The following is an 18,548-nucleotide window of genomic DNA, read 5'->3' on the forward strand; positions in this document are numbered from 1 at the left end:
GGGGTAGATAGATACCCAGAAGAAGGATTGCTGGGTCCTATGGTAATTCTACACTTAATTTTTTGAAGAACCTCCATACTGTTTCTCATAGTGGCTGTATCAACTTACACTCCTACCAGCAGTGTATGAGGGTTCCTTTTTCTCTCCAACCCTTATTACTCGTCTTGTTGATAATAGCCATTGTGATAGGTGTGAAGTAGAATCTCATTGTGGTTTTGATTTGTATTTCCGTAATAGCTAGTGAAGCTGAGCATCTCTTCATACATCTGTTGGCCGTTTGTACATTTTCTTGGGAGAGAGATTTGTCAGTTCAGGTCCTTTCCCATTTTTCAACTGAACTTTTTTTGTTGTTGTTGTTGTGTTGTATGAGTTTTTTGCATCTTTTGGAGATTAGCCCCTTATTGGAGATGTTGTTTGCAAATATCTTCTCCCATTCGGATGGTTGTCTCTTTATTTTGTTAATGGTTTCTGTTGCTGTGCAGAAGCTTTTTAGTTTGATACAGTCCCATTCATTTATTTTTGCTTTTACTTACTTTGTCTTTGAGGTCAAATTCACAAAATCTTTTCTAAGACCAAGGTCCATAAGTTTAGAACCTATGTTTTCTTCTATGTATTTTATTGTTTCAGGTCTTATATTTAGGTCTTTGATCTCTTTTGAGTCAATTTTTGTGTAGGGAAACAAATACAATCTATTTCCATTCATTTGCACATGGCTTTCCAATTTCCCCAGCACCATTTACTGAAGAGACTTTCTTTTCTCCACTGTATGTTTTTGGCTCCTTTGTCAAAAATTATTTGCATGTACATGTATATATACATATGTGTATACACACACACGCCCAGGTTTATTCCTGGGTTCTCAGTTCTGTTCCATCGGTCTGTGCGTCTGTTCTTTTGCCAATACCAAGCTGCTTTGATTATAGTATAATTTGAAGTCAGGGATGTGATACTTACAGCTTTGTCCTATTTCTCAGGGTTGCTTTGGCTATTCAGTGGTTTTTGTAGTTCTATGCAAATCTGATTTTTTATTCTACTTCTTTAAAAACTGCCAATGGGATTTTGATGGGGACTGTATTAAATCTGCATACAGCTTTAGGTAACATGGCCATTTTAACTCTGTTGATTCTTCCAATCCATGAACATGAAATATCTCTTCTTCAATTTTTCATTTAAAAATGTAATTTTCATTATATAGGTCCCTCACATCCTTTGTTAAGTTTACTCCCAGGTATTTTATTCTTTTCGCTGCAATTGTAAAAAGAACTGTTTTTTTCTTTTTCTGAAATTTCATTGTTAGCATACAGGAATTCAATGGATTTCTGTATACTGATTTTATATTATCCTGCAACTTTACTGTATTTGTTTATTGTTTTTAATAGTTTTTCTGGTATAACAATCTTAAAGGTTGCATATGCTAGTCATTTAATAAATATTTACTGTATGGGTTAAATTCTTTAGTTTTCAGGTTCTGAATTTGGTTTTATAATATCTTTAACAACAGGTTTTTCTACCAAATTGATTTTAAATTCAATATTTAAATTGAAAAGGAAAAACCTTAAAAGTGAGTAAGTAGAATGAAATCTACCACTACTGGTAGAAGAGGGGCTAACTGGGAACTTTTCATTCTGATATTCCTATATTTATCCTGTATTTATCAAAGCCATTTATTTCAGCTTTATAGTTGGTGGGGGTTCATTTCTAGAAGTCAAAGAAATCAACTTCTATTAGGACAATGCAAATCAAAACCACAATGAGAAACCACTACACACACATTAGGATGAATGACAGAAAATAAGTATCAGTGAAGATGTGAAGAGATTGGAATCCTTGTGCCCTGTTGGTGGGAATGCAGAGGATGCAGCCACTGTGAAAATGGAATGGCAACTCCTCAAAAATGTAAACGGACAACCATATGACCCAGCAATTCCACTTCTACATATTTATTCAAAAGACGTAAAAGCATAGACTTGAACAGAGTTGTACATCCATGTTCATGTCAGCATTATTCACAACAGCTAAAAGGTGGAAGCAACCCAAGCGTTCACCAACAGATGAAGAGATAAACAAGACGTGGTACATACCTACAACCAGATATTATCCAGCCTTCAAAAGGAAGGACATTTCGACACATGCTACAAGACTGATAAACCTTGAGGACATTATGCAAAAAGTGAAATAAGCCTGTCACAAAAGGACAAATATTAATGACTCCTCTTATATAAGGAATAAGAGTAGCCAAATTTAGTTTTCCAGGCCTTTGGTGAAGGGGAGAATGGAGAGTTAATGTTTAATGGGTACAAGGTTTTGGTTTGAGAAGATGAAAAAATTCAGGAGATGGATGGTGGTGATGGCTGCACAACAATGTAAATGTACTTAATGCCACAGAATTGTACACTTAAAAATGATTAAAATAGTAAGTTTATGTTACATATATTTTACCACAATTAAAAATATCAGTTTCACCCATTTTGGACTTTATCATGGATTTTCTGGATTAGAAGAGCCCTATTTGGCCATAAATCAACCATGATAATAAATGTCTCTTGTTTGTTAAACTAGTGATTTCTGTGTATGGAATCACAGAGACATTTATAAAAAATAAATGTGAGGCTGTTTCAGTTTAGATCAATTTTTAAAAGTCACAGGTCTTAGTAAGGGAGAATTTAAAGCTTCTATAATCAAGAAACCTAAATTTGATTTTTTTTGGTCTGCCTATCCAGTTGAACAGTAGCTGGAAAAAGAGTGAAATTAGTAAATATTATAACTAGATTGTTGATAGATGAGTAAAAAGAGACTTCCACCCAGGTTTCTCAAACACTTCTGCGTCTTCTCTCTCTCCCCTCAAAATTATAAACAGTGGCAATCAAGATGGCTTCCTAGGTCCTCTTTAGTATATCAGAAGCAGTAACTCTGAGACAGGCCAGAGACATGTAGTCAGTCCAATATCTTTTACACAGTATCTTCAAAGTTTACTGTTTAAAAAATACATAAATCACAGACACGACCACAAAATTCTAAACAATAACAACATTAAAAAGCATATTAAAGTCAAAGAATAGAGAGGCTGGGTGAATTCTATTTAGTTATTTAGGCAAGGATCGACACAAAAGGTAGAATAAAGCAGTGGAAGGCAGGCACACAATTGTCTTATTAATTCTATATATAGGAAACCTGTTTTCAGGAATGCCTGAACCAAGAAATCTCTACCAAATAAGAACGGCAGCGATAAAAGCCAGCAATCTTGTACTTTCTACCAGTTCCACTTTCCACAGCCTAGACATCCTACCTTTCATCTTGCCATAATTATAAACATATTTAATGTTTCTCAAAATCTATAACTCTTGCTTTTACATAGAATAAAAGTGTAAGCTGTTCCTGTTATCAGACAGGTAAATGTAATGTCAAGCATTTATATTCAGCAAATCAAAGTAATACTATTACTGAACTGTTTCTAAATGACCATACACTTTGCTCTACAGGATCTTCTATTCACCTATCATTTTCCAATTGGTTGCTTAAGTGTGATTTCCTATTCTCATTGAGTAAATGTTCTTTAAAAGTGATAGTTCTCTATTATAGCTAAGAGACTACATGCCTCAAAGTCAAAACTCCTTTTGGGGAATGAGCCTAAGGGAAGGAATATTACTAGGGTACATTTCAGAAATAAGGTTGAGACTGATTTTCATAATCATTGGGGGTGGGGGGTTGTCTACTAGCATTAAGTGGGTGGGTGAATGGGCAGGTAGGGCAGAGATATTAGACATCCTGCAATGCATAATAGTCCTGCCAACGAAGAAATATCCTTTGAACAAGACAACTTTCAAATGCCATGTCTGATACTCACGTTGGTAAAAATCTCTTTAAAATAATACAAACCCCTTATTTAAATATAAACAAACAAAATATTTTGTATGGATTTATGAATTTTACAAGAATACAACTACCAGATAAATTGAAGATATACTTTGCTTTGTCAGTACTTTATAAACAATTGTTCACTGTTTCAGAAAATTGCACCACCAGTGGAAATGACACTTGAAATTTGAGTTACCAATACGCTACACATTCAGCAGTTTGCATTAATAGCCATGCATTCACAATGATTATAGCAACTGGTTATTATGTCTAGTGTAGTTATAACTGAGCATTTACATACTGTAAAAGGTATTATTTAATATAAATGTGTTTATTTTCCCTTCACATGATAACTAGGGTTTTAATGTTGATTTCTTTTTTAAAAAAGTTATTTGTATATGCAGGTTATATATTTAAATTTTATTTCAGAATAAGGGGCATTTATAAAATATTTGTTAGAAATAGGGGACATTGGGATCAATAGGGTTGAAAAGCAATGATATACTTGGATGGCCAAAAAGTAACACATTACAAGTATTCGCTATATTGGGTCTATAACAGAATCACTCATGTCAGAAGATGTTGGTTATCCATGAGCAGTACAGCCAGTATTCAAACCAGGAAACTACAAATATTTCCGAGTAAGGATTTAAAATAATGTATTACGTAAAAAGTCTAAACAATAAGAACATAAAAAAAATACTGAAGTTAAAGAAAGAGATGCTGCATGAATCTCATGTAGACAAGAATTGAAACAAAAGAGAGAAAAAACTAGGGTGGAATTCAATTGTCTTATTAATTTTATATGCTAGAAACCTGAGAAACAAGCTTCACAAGAAAGTAAAACAAGTCTATACAAGGTTGAGGAGAAAAAAAGGATTCATCAAATCCAAAGCTACTGCTATAAAAATTGGAAAATTAAACTTTAAGCAGAGAAGTGATTATTTAGCAACACTAGGTCAAACTAATTCTGAAAATGTATTTTAAAAAACACAAAAGAATACTTTGGCATATTTTCAGTTTTTACAGCAAGTAGTTAATTGATCCTGCATAATGACTATTAAAATGACACTGCTGATCTGAAATTCCTGCCTTCTGGCATGTTCCTAAATATAATGAAAAGAATTTACTTTAGCAACCAAAGAGTATTTACTGAGTACTTTCTATGTGCTTCATAGTGTGCTAGGGACCACTGATCATAAAAAGAAATATATGACTTAGTCCCTGCCCACTTGAAATTGACAAAACCTTAGTGACTTAGGCCCTATTAATCTTAGACATCATTTAATTTCCTATTTCCCCTCACATATTTAAGATCAAATTAGAATCTTCTGGTTTCAATATGGGACACCCAGCACAGACACCTAGTAAGCAACTAGATATGTTTAAAGGTTAGGAAAGAGGATTGGACTTGAAATTGAAACCCAACAAGTATAATGATGATGATTAAAGTCAAATATGTGCATGAGACTGCCTATTAGAAGTGGACAGAGGAAGTAGAGAATGAGGGTAAGAAATGGAATTCTCACAGATATCATTTAAGATACATGTAGGAGAAGAGAAATAAGCAAAGGAGAAAGATCTCAGAGAGCAAGAAAAACAAGAAGAGTGGTATGGCAGAAATCAAGGAAGAAGTTGCAGAAAGGAATCAGTTCAACTAAAAAAAAAAAACTAGTGAACTTATTAGAAAATCACTGGTAGCTTTTGCCAATACCAACTGAATATAGTTAAAAGGACTACAATGGATTGATAATTGTAGTGTAGATTGATAATTGAGTGGAGAAGAGAGTGGGGAACTGGGGATAGTGGTTATTGAAAAGCTGGATAAAGTAAAGATTTTTAGTGTAAGCAATTTATAAGCATATTTTTAGGTTTGAAATAAAGAATCTGGTAAAGAGGGAGAAAAATACATTTATGGGAAAGAAAAAATTATTGGAGGATCAAAGAAGAAAAGAAAATGATCAAGAGCCAAGGTATAAAGCATTAACTTTGCAAATGGATAGGATCTCACCTCACTTAAAATGAAGAGAATTTTTTTAGTTGAACATGAAAAATGGAGAGAGCTGAAATTACATACTATCACATTTTCTTTACTGGTAATTCTAAGAAACACTTTTGTGATGAGTTGATAAACTCTCGTCAACTGAGTAATTAAATTGTTACTCCGTGTTTACAGACTTCCTATCTTCTTATGGCTTTCTGAATACACTCGTATCTCCAATGAATGCTCAAATTGCTGTCACAAATCAGATCATTGGTTCATCACTTTTAGATTTAATTCTAAACTTCATATTCACTTTTTTATTACTAATAGATATTTATTGTACAATGAAAAAATCATAATTAGGAAATTAGAGATTAATTATTAGTGGTCATCACACTCACTTCTGATAAGCAAAGGCATTGGTTCTCACCAATGTTCTGGACTTCCCGGACCAGTAAAAACCTTTTAATTGGGAAACCGATATAAAGTTGCCAACTTTTTATTTTTCCAGGCAAGAATATTAACAAAAAAGAAAATAAGGAAAACAAGTTAAGATATGGTAACTAAATATAATGTGTTATCCCAGATGGGATTTTGAGCCAGAAAAAAAGGATATTAATGAAAAACTAACAACATCTGAATAAGGTATGGAGTTTAATTAATACTAATGTATTAGTATTGGCTCATTAATAGGACAAATGTAGCATAATAATGTAAGATATTAACAAGAGAAAATGAGTGAAGGAAACATAGAGGAATTCTCTATTATCTTTGCAATGTTTCTGTAAATCCATAACTATTTTAAGATTTAAAATTCTTTAAAATTTAAAAAATTTTTAAAATGAAGACATCAATAAATTTAAGCAAAGACATGTACACATATACATACATACACGCACAAACATACATGCATTACATTGAGCTAGTTTTTCTCATTTCGTTATAAATCACTAAAAACTTTATCTCAATCTACAGGAAATATCATCATTAGGGAACCCAAGATCTAGGAGACAATGAAGAGTCTTAAAAACATCTGATTATTTAAGAACTTGGACTTTAACTGTCTCATAATAAATTCCTGTTTCTTTTTTATTTTGCAAATATACGCTGGAGAAAAAGTTGATCAACATTGGTAGAAAGCACTGCATCAATTCCCTTTTATGCTGCATAAAGAGTTGGATCCGTAAAGTCTGAGGATCTCCCATATATCTAAGTTTAAAGGCCAGTTTCTCCACAACATTTAAATTTCAACAGGAAAACAATGTTATAGAATACTTTACTTCCCTGTCTTTCAATACAAAAGAATCAAGAAACACCTTCACATATTTGCTACAGTTTTCCGAACTTCTATATTAAAGAGTATGGTGGAAAACTGAGATAAGCAAAAATATTTATAGTCCCTTTGTAGCCAGCCAGTGAAGAAACAATTTCCTAGGTAACAGGTGATTAAGTACTGAACTACTTGAGCTTTATCTGCCAACTGCACTCATTGCAAGGGACTCTTCAAAGGGAAATCTCAGAATACCAATACGCAATACAAGTTTATTGAGAAAAATGTGCTTCATACTATACACTGTACCAAATTCAAGTAAAATTATTTGACCATTCTGAAATATCGATTATCAAATAAATATCTTTATTGTCTCTTATAAACAATGTGAGAGATTACCAACAAAGTAACAATTATTAAAAGCATACTTGATACCAGCAATAAAAAATGCCAGAAAGCAATGGAATAAGTAGTATCTTTGATATGTGAAAGTGAAAGTAATTGTTAATTTAGAATTGTCTTCCTAAATTAGTTTACCACCCATTAACCCTTGCTTAAAAATAAAAGGATGTATTTCAGCAAGAATAAAAATCGAGAGAGAAGAGATTATATGCAAAGAACAATGATGAGTAAAAGAAATCACTAGATCCTTTTTGGTAAATCAAAATGAGTAACTGTTAAAAAAATTAGAAAATGTTCTGAGTTTAAAAGAAGTAGAACTACAACACACATTGTGGGAGAAAATACCTGCTAATCACATATGTGATAAGGGTCTTATATCTAGAACATATACAAAAAATTCTTCGAATTCACTTTTTAAAAGTTTTATTTAATGAGCAAAAGATCTGAATAGGCACCTTTCCAAAAAAAAGATATACAAACTGCTAAAAGAGACATGAAAAGATATTAGAAATCATTAGTTATTAGGGAAATGTAAACCAAAACTACAAATCCTCACCCACTATGATGGCTATAATCAAAAAGCAAGTGTTGACAAGGATATGAGGAATCCTCATACATTGCTGGTGGGAATGTAAAATGGCGCAGCCACTTTGGAAAACTATTGACAATTCCACATAGTAACTCAAGTTAAAAATAGTTACCATACAATATAGTGATTCCACTCCTTAGGTATATAACCAAGAAAAATGAAAATAAACATCTACACAAAAACTTGGATCTGAATAGTCAAAGCAGCATTACTTCTAATAGCCAAAACGTGGAAACGAACTAATATCTACTAATGAATGGTTAAACAAAATGTTGTATATCCATACAATGGAATATTATTTAGCAATAAAAAGGAAAGACTGCACAACTCTATGAATATACTAAAAAACCTGAATTGTTTAATTTAAATAGGTAAATCGGTTGAGTTATATTTCAATAAAGCTGGTAAAAGAAAAAAAGAACTAAACTATTATAGTAATAGTAATGTGGAAGGTGAGAGAGGGAATATTGGCATTAAAATTTTCTAAATCCCTATATAATTTACAGGCAGATAGAGATACTCAATATATAGGCATGGCAAGAAAATAAAAGATGAAAATACAACCCATAGCGTCAACATCATCAAAAGTGAAAACAGGAATAGAACAAATTCAATGCAAAGATAATAAAAATTCTAGAAAGATTTCCCACAGAATTAGACAAACTAATTATAAATCGCATATGTGAGTAAAGAACCAATGCAATTCTGAAAAAAAGAAAAAGAATTGGGGGTTCTGCTCAGCCAGTTATCAAGAATTATCCTGAAAATACTATAATTAAGACAGTGCGGAGCACCAAAAGAGCAACAGATGAATAAACAGAATAGAGAAATAGAAAGAGAACATGATATTTGAAAGAGAATGCTGGTTTATGACAGAGAAGGTAAACAACACAGATTGGGGGGGAAAGTGACTCATTCAATCAACAGCACTGGGACAATTAACTTTCCATATGAAAGAAAATTATTTACTTTCTTCCTTATACAAAAATCAATTCCAGATATGTTAAGGACATAAGTGTTGAAAAAATATATTTTAAGACCATTTAAAGAAAACATTAGAAAAATAGCTTAATGATCTTGGTATAGGAATTTCTAAACAAGTAATAAAAAGCAAAAATCATGTGCCTATTAAATTTACCTATGAATAAATTTAAATTGTCTATATCAAAGACACCATCAACAAAGTTAAATTCAAGGAACAGACTGGAAGATATTTACAACATATGAAACAAAGAATTAGCATCCAGACTACACAAATAACTAATATGGAAAAGGCAAACTAAACAACCCAATAAAAAAAAGGTAATCTGGTCATATGAATGAAATACAGGACACCTGAATCTCATTAACATCAGGAAAATGCAAATTAAAACAAAATGAGTTACAATTCACATCCATCAGATCAATAAATTTTTTCAAGTCCACAATACAATGTGTTGACCAAGAGGTAGGTAAAGGGGAACTTTAATGTTTTGAAAAATATTCTGGCCATATCTAGTACTAGTCATATGCGTATACCCCGCCCCCCAGCAATTCCACTTCTAAGTATTCCAATTAAAAAAAAACAAAACAGTGTTTGCAGCTGCCACTGCACTGTCATCGGGCCGCCTCCACTGACTGAGCTCCAGCCGAAGGAGAAGGAGGGTAACCAAGGTCTCTCTACCACGGTTGGTACAAAGGGGACTGCCCACAAATTCACCAGTGGTAAAACACAGAGGAAGCAACTGGCTACAAAAGCCGCTGGCAACAGTGCACCCTCTACTGGAGGAGTGAAGAAACCTCATCATTACAGGTCTGGAACCGTGGCACTCCAGGGAAATCAAATATCAGAAGTCCACTGAACTTCTGATTCTCCAACTTTCTTTCCAGCGTCTGCAGCAAGAAATTGCTCAGAACTTCAAAAACATCTGTGCTTCCGGAGTGCAGCTCCTGAGTGCTTTGTGAGAGATCTAGTTGGCCTTTTTCAAGACATCAACCTGTGTGCTATCCATACCAAGCGTGTAACAATTATACCAAAAGCCAGCCAGCTAGCACACTGCACATGTGCAGAATGTGGAGAACGTAGAACGTACTTAAGAATCCACAATGATGGGAGATATTTCATTCTTTAAAAAAAATTCTCTTCTTCTTGTTATTGGTAGATCTGAACGATAGCTTTCATTCCCCCTTCCCCTACTCCACGGGATCAAAAGGAACTTAAGTATATGATAGTAAGTGGAAAAATAGGGGACAGAAATCAGACATCAGCAGTTTTTCCATTTTTGTTTGTGTGTGAAATTTTAATATATATGCGGGGACATAAAATATTAATGCAAGTCAAAATGTTTCAGTGAACAAGTTTCCAGTTCAACTTTATAAAATTATAAATAAACCTGTTAGATTTTTCTGGACAAAAAGAGAATTTGGATTTTTTAAAAAATGAGTAAATTTCTTGTTAATGGCAAAAAAAAACTCCCACATAAACCTAAATAAGAATGGTCAATGAGGTTTTTTTTTTTTGTATTAGGAGAAAAAAAAGACAACAATGCAAATATCCAGTAGGGAAGAAGAGACTCCTAGAAGACTGTCTAGACAGAATTCTAGGAGTCTAGCAACATGCTATCACAGACTAGGTGTTCATAAAATGTTTGAGTGAATGAATAAATAAAAATGAAAGAAATGGTGTTACCTACAAGTGGATGCAGAGTTGAGAAACAGCTTTTGTTACATGGAGAACTAAAACAAAACAGACCAATATCCCTGCCTTCATAAGATAAATGAGACAAATAAGAAAATTATAGATATATTAAATAGTGATAAGTGCTAAGAGAAATAAAAAGCAGGGAAGGGAGATAGGGAAGGAAGAGAGCGAAGTACAAGGGCACATTAAAAGTCCACAAAAAACCTCAAAAAAAAGACAAATAAATAAAAAAACGAAAGAAAGAAAAGAAACAACAGAAAACGCCAGCAAAAAAATGCAAGAAAAACATAACAGCCAGGGGTAACAGCCAGGGCAAAGATCTGAGATTGAAGTACCGTATGCATGACACATGAATTGCAAGGGACCAGGAGAGTTAGTGAAGAGTGATGGGAAAGAAGTGGTTTTGGAGGGGGTGGGGAGCAGGATACAGGTCAAGTAGACTTTGGTTTTTATTCTGAGCAAAAAGGCAAGTCCTTAGAAGGTTTTAAACACAGGAATTACATGATCTAACTTGTGTTGTAATAAGACTGCTCTGGCTGCTATGTTGAAAATAGACTGCAAGGATAAAGGGATACTGAATGGTAATCATAAGGTTCTTTGGAAGATCTGGTCAAGGTCCCCACTTCAGGGCTGCTGGGATACTTAAGATTCCTCTAGTGCTTGACCCTCCCTAACCAAATGAAAAACTGGGTATCTAAGATATATGTCTGAACATAGAGATAAAAGAAGAAAATACTCAAAGATCTAGGTTCTTAAACATTAATTCCTGAGATTAAAACCTATTAGTCACACACCAAAATAATACCACCATAGGGCTGTGCTTCCTTCTACTCTTGATTCATTCCTTGAGAGAAAGGCAAAGAATGCAGGTACTTCCACACTGATGCTTACAATGGGCCAGCTGCTGCTTTGAGCGCAAGGGATATAAAGACCAACAAGATAAAGGCCCTCCCTTAGATATTTACAGTCTAGTCTAGTGAGTGAGATATCTAGACTTAATGTGTTATACAGAAACACAGCAGCACTAGTTAGAACTATAACATGAGCCACAAATGCAAGCCACACATGTAATTTTTAAATTAATGGTAACCACATTTTTTAAAAGTTAAAAAAAAAAAAAAGGTAAAATTCATTGTAATAGTATTTTACTCTACCCAATATCTCCAAAATATTATTTAACATGTAACCAACATAAAAAATTGAGATATTTTATGTTCTTTTTCTCCTACTGTTTTTGAAATCCTGTGTGTATCATATACTTAATATCTCGACTAGTCACATTTCAAGTGTTCTGGAGAGCAGTTATGCAGAATAGGCCTTTTTTTTTTTTGGAAAACTGAAAATAATTAGAAATTTTTAGGTATAGGACAAAATAGTAGAGGGAGGCTTGGACATTTTCACAGGTAAAAGGAAAAAAGTAAGAGTAAGCATACTAGTAGAGATAACTGATGGGGACTGTGGAGAATGGGATTAAGAGCACAAGTAGTTAGCTTAAAAAATGGATGGTCATACCTTTGTTTGTAACAGGTGAAGGGAAGAATTAAGTATAGCTATAAGCAAGTTCAGTAAGTATGATTGGTAAAAGAACAGAAAGTTGGGAGAGTTGAAGAAGTGTTCCATTTTGTCTGAATCAGAAGACGATCTTATCAGCCCTTCCACCATTGCCAACACAAATCTGAAGGGACTACATTTATGGTACAATTTAAGAAATGGCATCTTAGTATGACAACATTAAGGTGTATTTTTGTAAAATTACAGTAATTTTCTAGCTTTCTTCTGTACCTGTCAATCTTAAATTTTGTCACTTTAAACACAGAAACACTACTATGGATTCATTCTTTCCTCCTCTATTCAGCAAACAAGTACCCAATGTCTAATATGTGCCAAGTACTGTGAGACAGTGAGCATAGAGACGAATAAGGCCCTCACTGACCTACATTTGTAACCTCAGTACTTAGCATATTATGTCTGCACACAGTAAATTCTTTAAAAACATAGCATTGCGTTGCTCTATAAATGTTTCAAATCAACTAATACATGTATTGACAAAGACTTTCATTTAAAAGTCTAAAGTAGTGCTGTCCAGTAGAATTTTCTGTGATGAAAATGTTCTACTCTTATTTATCCAACACAGTAGCTAAGTCACATTCATTTTTAATCTAATCTAATTATTTAGAATTTTAATTTTAACAGCCAATGTGGTCATCGACTACCACACAAATCTGAATATTAGAATACAATGAATAGCTATTGGTATTTCCACTATTATGATCAAGGTGTTGTTGACTATAATGAGTTATTACACAAACTATGCTGTTAGAAATGGGTACACTATGGATAATACTAATTGTACCAGAAAAAGATTATAAGAAAATTTTCTTAGTGTAAAATAACTTTAGCATTATGAGCAAAAAAAAAAAAAAAAAAAAAAAAAAAAAAAAAAAAAAAAAAAAGAATAAAAGAGAAAGAAAAGAAAAAAGAAAGGATATTTCAATCTTTTCTTTTCACTCTATTCCCCCAAGGGAAAACATTGACCTCACAACCTCCTGATTTTTCTCATCGTGTCAAATAGTGAAAACACTTTGTAGAGATAAGAAGTCAAAGATTTCTTTAATTAGAAAGAAATTACTAGAGCATACAGTTGTTTCTGTAATAAAATGACAATTTTTTTTTTTGGCAAGACAACATAAGTTGTTCAACATCAGAATTCATATAATCAATAAAGTGTTTATAACTCCAAAAACCTGTCCTTGTGATTTGCTTTTCTCAAATTTGCCCCCTTTATCTGAACTTTTAAAATGAACCTATTGCTAAAAAGACATGAGACTCAATCCATTGATCAAATGGAAGTATAATCTAAACTAGACTTTAAGTTGAGTAATTCCTGGTATAGTAACTAAAATAGCTGTTTATGACTGGGATAGTAAAAATATACTTTTATTACTGTTTATCCACTATCCTTAATGTATCATTTAAGTGACTGTACAATGTTAATCAAAGTCACAAAGGCCTACATTGCCAGAGGTCTTATTACATACTTAGATTTGATAAAAATAAAACCAGTGAAGTGAGCAACTAAATGTCAGAGATAGCATTTTTATGCATAGCAACTTGTTCAACTTGTTAACCACCTGGTAAGGCAGTTGTCTTGTAAATTAAACCACACAACTTCCTGCCCTTCCCTTTAGTTGTGTTCATTTAAAGCCATTTAAAAAAAACATTACCGGATTGTCTTTCTTGAAGAAGAGCGGTTACACAACCAAGATTTTATTCAGGTTAACAAAAATACCTAACACTCAGAAGTGCTGTCTTAATCTGCTAGAAAAAGCTTTAAGAGAACCACTTTAGAATGATCTTCCCATCATACAAAAAAAACACCATCAGGTAACTAAGCCTTCTATACATGAAGATTGTCAAATTAAAAGCATAAGATCAGACCTATAATAATTAACTTCCAAATTCGAGTTACTGTGTTATGGCTTAATGCAACAAAGCCAAAGTATTACCACAATATAGTAGTATAACAATATTATTAGCTTGGTTTCCTAATAAGGCATACACCTGGGATATCTGAATTTACAATTAGCTGAACACTGAGAGCCAACATTTGTTTGAGTGGCAGGCAGTTCTAGTTTTATTTATAAGTTTTTTAGACGGACGTCCACTGCAAAATTAATCAACAGAAAGCCGGTTCTGAAACAGCATACTTCCTAAGTCTTAACATTAAAATGCTGTTCTAGAGCAGGGAAAAAGAGTTAACGATGCTTTAGTCTGACAAAAATCGTTTTTGTTTCACTGCCTTTTGAATGAGTAAACAAAACCACTAAATTGTGGAAGAATTTAATTAATGCGATTTAGAAATTAAAGAGCAGCTAGCAACAGACCTCACAGGGACAAGGTTAGGCTTCTTCGGCCAGGAGCAATTTCTGTCCTAATTTGTCACTGCTGCCTCAGTGTTTGTAGTTGCCAGGAGGTAGTAGGAAAGATTTTTCCCTCTGAATTAATTCTGAGAAAGGTAGCGCTTTTGATATGTCTTAAGTCATCCTCTTCTACGATTCATTTTCTTCTCCAGATATTCCATGGGTTCCAAACCTGTCTCGCTCAAACTGCCTTTAGGAGAACAGGGAAAGGTAAGGTCTACATTTCAAAAGTTTCGCCTGGGGTGGGGTGAGGACAAAGTAGGAAGGAAAATGTAGTCCTTCATAAATGTCGTACACCTTTTCCGAAACTTGACGGGCTGTTGTGAGTATTTTCTTTCCCTCACCCAGGCCTTGTAACATTTCTTTCGTTGAGTTTAGACTAGATAAGGCACCCTCCTCGATAATCAAAGCAACAATGAATCGTGACACTAATTGAAAACTGACAAGGGGGAGCTGCAGACAAATTCTTCCCCTCCCCTTCACTCAAAACATGTCCCAAATTGCTAGAGGCAGGAAACGCAAGCCTCTTTCCTCTCCCTCGCCGCGTCTGCTCAGGGGTACGGGACGCCGACCCCGCTCTGGACTCCGCGCCTGACCGCGGCCGCCCAACAGCGGCGAGGAGGAGGGAGGAACCCAGCGCGGGGCAGGAAGCGGCCGCCTCCCGCCGCCCCAGCGGCCAGGGCTCGCCGGCGAGACGCGCCCCGGGGCTGCGTGGGGCTCTGCCGGCTGCGGCCCCCGCGCCCGCCTCGCTGCGGCCTAGCCAGGGGCCCCGCGTCCCGGCCCTTCCCGCCGCCCAAGCCCGAGAGGCCGCGCGCGAGCGACCCGGAGGTGGAGGCGCAGAGGCACCTACCAGCTGCTGCCGGACCCAGCGCCACATGCCCCCGCCGACGCCGTCCCGGTCCCGCGAGACGCGGGGGCCGCGGGGCCGCGGGTGGAGGCCGACGAGCCAGAGGGGGAAGCAGCAGAGCCCCTCTGGCTGAAGTTCCGCTCGCCGCCGCCACCTCACTCCCTGCGCCGGGTTCCCATCTCGCCGCGTCGGCCGCGAGTCCTACAGGCGCAGCCCCAGCACCGCCCCCGCCCGGTGCTGCTGAGCCTGCCGTCGCGCCGCAGCCTCCTTCATTACTGACCGTTGTCAACCAAGGCACCGCCACAACCCCACCCCGCCCTGCCCGGCACCCCGGCCCCACCCGGGCCCGCCCCCGGCGCCCCAGCCCGCCCCCCGGACGTGACGACAGGGGCTGCGTGGACCCAGGCTCCCCGCGCGCCCTGCTCGGGTCCTGAGCTGGGCTTATCCGTGTGGGCGGGAGCATCCTCGGCAGTGGAAAGGTGTGGGGCTCTCGAGCGCGGTGCTTGCTCTCTGCCTCCTTTCCCCTTTTCAGGGGTAGGATTAAGCCACATCTGTGTGTCTGTCTTTCTCGGAGTCTGCAACCTCTGACCGACCGCTCTATTTCTGCCTCCTGTTGCAGGTCGGTTTCTGCTTCTCTGTTTTCTTTGTCCCTGTCCCGCAACACAGAAACGCAACCGTCTCGAGAGTAGTGGCTGGAGGTTAATCCCCAGAGGTCTCCACTTCGGGTTCAGTTGACTTGTCAAGCCTTTGTCTCAACGCATAACGCGGCCTTCTTTAGTAAACGATTGAGTTGGGGAATCTTGATCACTACCTTTAATTTTGAAACGGATTGCAACTCTCCTTTGCCTGATCCCCCTGTGGAAAAACCAGTGTTTCCAGGAGAACGGACGAGATATTCTGTTTTGCCTAGCTAAATGGAACAGGTCAGGGTGAGAAATACTTTATGGAAAGAGACTCTGTGAATTATTACTTAACTGTATCCCAAATTTCAGTAGATAGAAGTGGAAGGAGGAATTGATTCTAAATGCTATGGCGGAATATGATAATTATTTTCAAGATAACTGTGTAAAGATCATAATTGTAACTCAAATTGACAGGAACAAAATGAGCACTCAAAGCAGTGTTTTGTTCTAAACATTTTCAAGACCTATATTATACACCTCATTAACTCAAAGAGCATAGAGTATTTTTGTACTATAGATTATAATCTTTTAGTGGTGAGATAATCAATTTAGTGTGTTGTGATCAGTATTTTTCAAAATAGGATAAAACAATATATAGCACAATGTAAGCAATATGTATTGTTTTGTCACAATATGAAAAGAATTTCTTCCTGTTGGTTGTGGTTAGAAAGATTTGAAATGCATCTTTTTGGGAATACACAGGATTTAAGGCAGACACTGTAAAAGAAAGGAAAAAGAAATGTATTTGGAGTTAGTGATAACTGATTCATTCCACTGCTATTTCTTAAACGTATTGAGCACCAAATGTCTGCATAACAACTGCTTAAAACTAGGAAGAGACACACAAGCAACTTTTTAAGGTGAGTCCCTTCTCTCTGGGTGGTGTGTACAATCTAGTTGGAAAGAATAGTTACAGAGAGAAATCAGTTAAATCCAATCCAAGTCAATATGGGATTAAGTCCTAAAGAACTATACTGATAATCGTCATTAATTTCAGAAACTCTTGGGCAATAGCAGTTGGGGAAGAGTTCAGAAGAAAAGAGCTAAATTTAAACTGAACTTGAAATGGGAGGATGAAGGGAAGGCGGAGGTAGGGGCTTTCCAGCAGGAAGAACTGCAGAACAAATACCTAAAGAGTGAAGAAAGTTGAAGATGTTTGAAGTCCAGCTACTAATTTGGAGTAATAGGGGTTGGGCTTGGGTAAATAAGAGAGACAGAGTATTGGGACAGTTTCTGGCTAATCACAAGTTTACAGGAAATAGGCAATCCCTAGAATTTTCTGAACAAGGAAATGACAAGATGAAATTAGAATGTTATCCCATAGACATTCTATGTGATAGGTTGGAGAGAAAAGAAAAGTCAGATAGGAAATTATTGCCAGAGTGAAACATAGAATGCAAAAGTGCTGGACTGGAGAAGAGCCAGAAGTAAAGCATGGTATAGGAAGTTGTACTCTGGTGATAGACAAGGAAACTGAAATTTAAGCTGTTCAAAGTGAAGTGACAGACCTTCCAGGAGAATAGTTTATCATCATCACATAATAGCCACTGAATTAATAGTGTAAATATTGTTTTTTGTTGTGTAAACTTAATATAAATCTGTGCTAGTTATACACGTGAGATGTGTTCATTCCCAGGGGGAAAAAAAGACATCTCCTGGTTTGATATAATAGAGATTCTCAGGTATAACAACAACAAAGAGGGATATTTTTCAGAACATCTTGGACCATCAATAGAAAGCAGAGACTATAAGCTTGGTAAAGTCAAGATTCCCGGCTCATTCATTTTGGTACCTATAGTGTCTAAAGGGTACTTGATTAATATTTGTTAAATTAATAATTTAATGTCAATACCTGAGTAGTTAGGAAAAAAATGTCTAGTTCAAGAATATCAAAGTGATAAAAAGCAAAGTATACTGAATGAATTTAGTAAATCCTAAGCTATGCAGTAAGACCAGTGGATTCCATCCTTTCACTTAGAGCACAACTCTTCAAGGGTCAGTCTGATTGGAGGACACCGAGTCTTGCCTTAATTATTTCTATAGCGAATAGAAATAATGGTGCCATCAGATGGGCACTAGAGTCTACTCTATCTCATTTTTTAAAAGGGCAACTTTCCACTTTCTCAAAATCATAAATCTAATATACTCGAAATTATTTTGCTTAAAAAGCATTTTCTTTCTGATTAATTATCCTTCCAGAATTTCTAGACCAGACTTTGGGCAAATAAAAAACAGGAGTGACGTCAGAAACATGGCAGAGTGAGAGATGTCTCCATATCTCTCCCCTTGAAACAACAAGCTGAACATCTAAAACTCAA

At 36.0% G+C, this 18,548-nt stretch overlaps 1 protein-coding gene and 1 long non-coding RNA gene across 5 annotated transcripts in view; one reads left to right on the plus strand and one right to left on the minus strand.

Annotated features, from left to right (window-relative positions):
- ATP11B (ATPase phospholipid transporting 11B (putative)) overlaps positions 1-15,866 on the minus strand; it is a 104,700-nt gene extending 88,834 nt beyond the window's left edge. For all 4 annotated transcript variants that reach the window (XM_011382807.2, XM_011382817.2, XM_011382835.2 and 1 more), the window contains exon 1: positions 15,551-15,866. In XM_011382807.2, coding sequence (XP_011381109.1) covers positions 15,551-15,577 — 27 coding nt within the window. In that variant the 5' untranslated portion in view covers positions 15,578-15,866. The remainder of the gene's footprint in view (positions 1-15,550) is intronic.
- A 67-nt stretch (positions 15,867-15,933) lies between these two features.
- Positions 15,934-18,548, plus strand: LOC111734123. Its single transcript, XR_002778319.1, has 2 exons — positions 15,934-16,166; positions 18,430-18,548. It is a non-coding gene; the product is annotated as an uncharacterized LOC111734123 (long non-coding RNA).

Source organism: Pteropus vampyrus, unplaced genomic scaffold (genome assembly GCF_000151845.1).
Source record: "Pteropus vampyrus isolate Shadow unplaced genomic scaffold, Pvam_2.0 Scaffold14, whole genome shotgun sequence".
Lineage (NCBI taxonomy): Eukaryota > Metazoa > Chordata > Mammalia > Chiroptera > Pteropodidae > Pteropus > Pteropus vampyrus.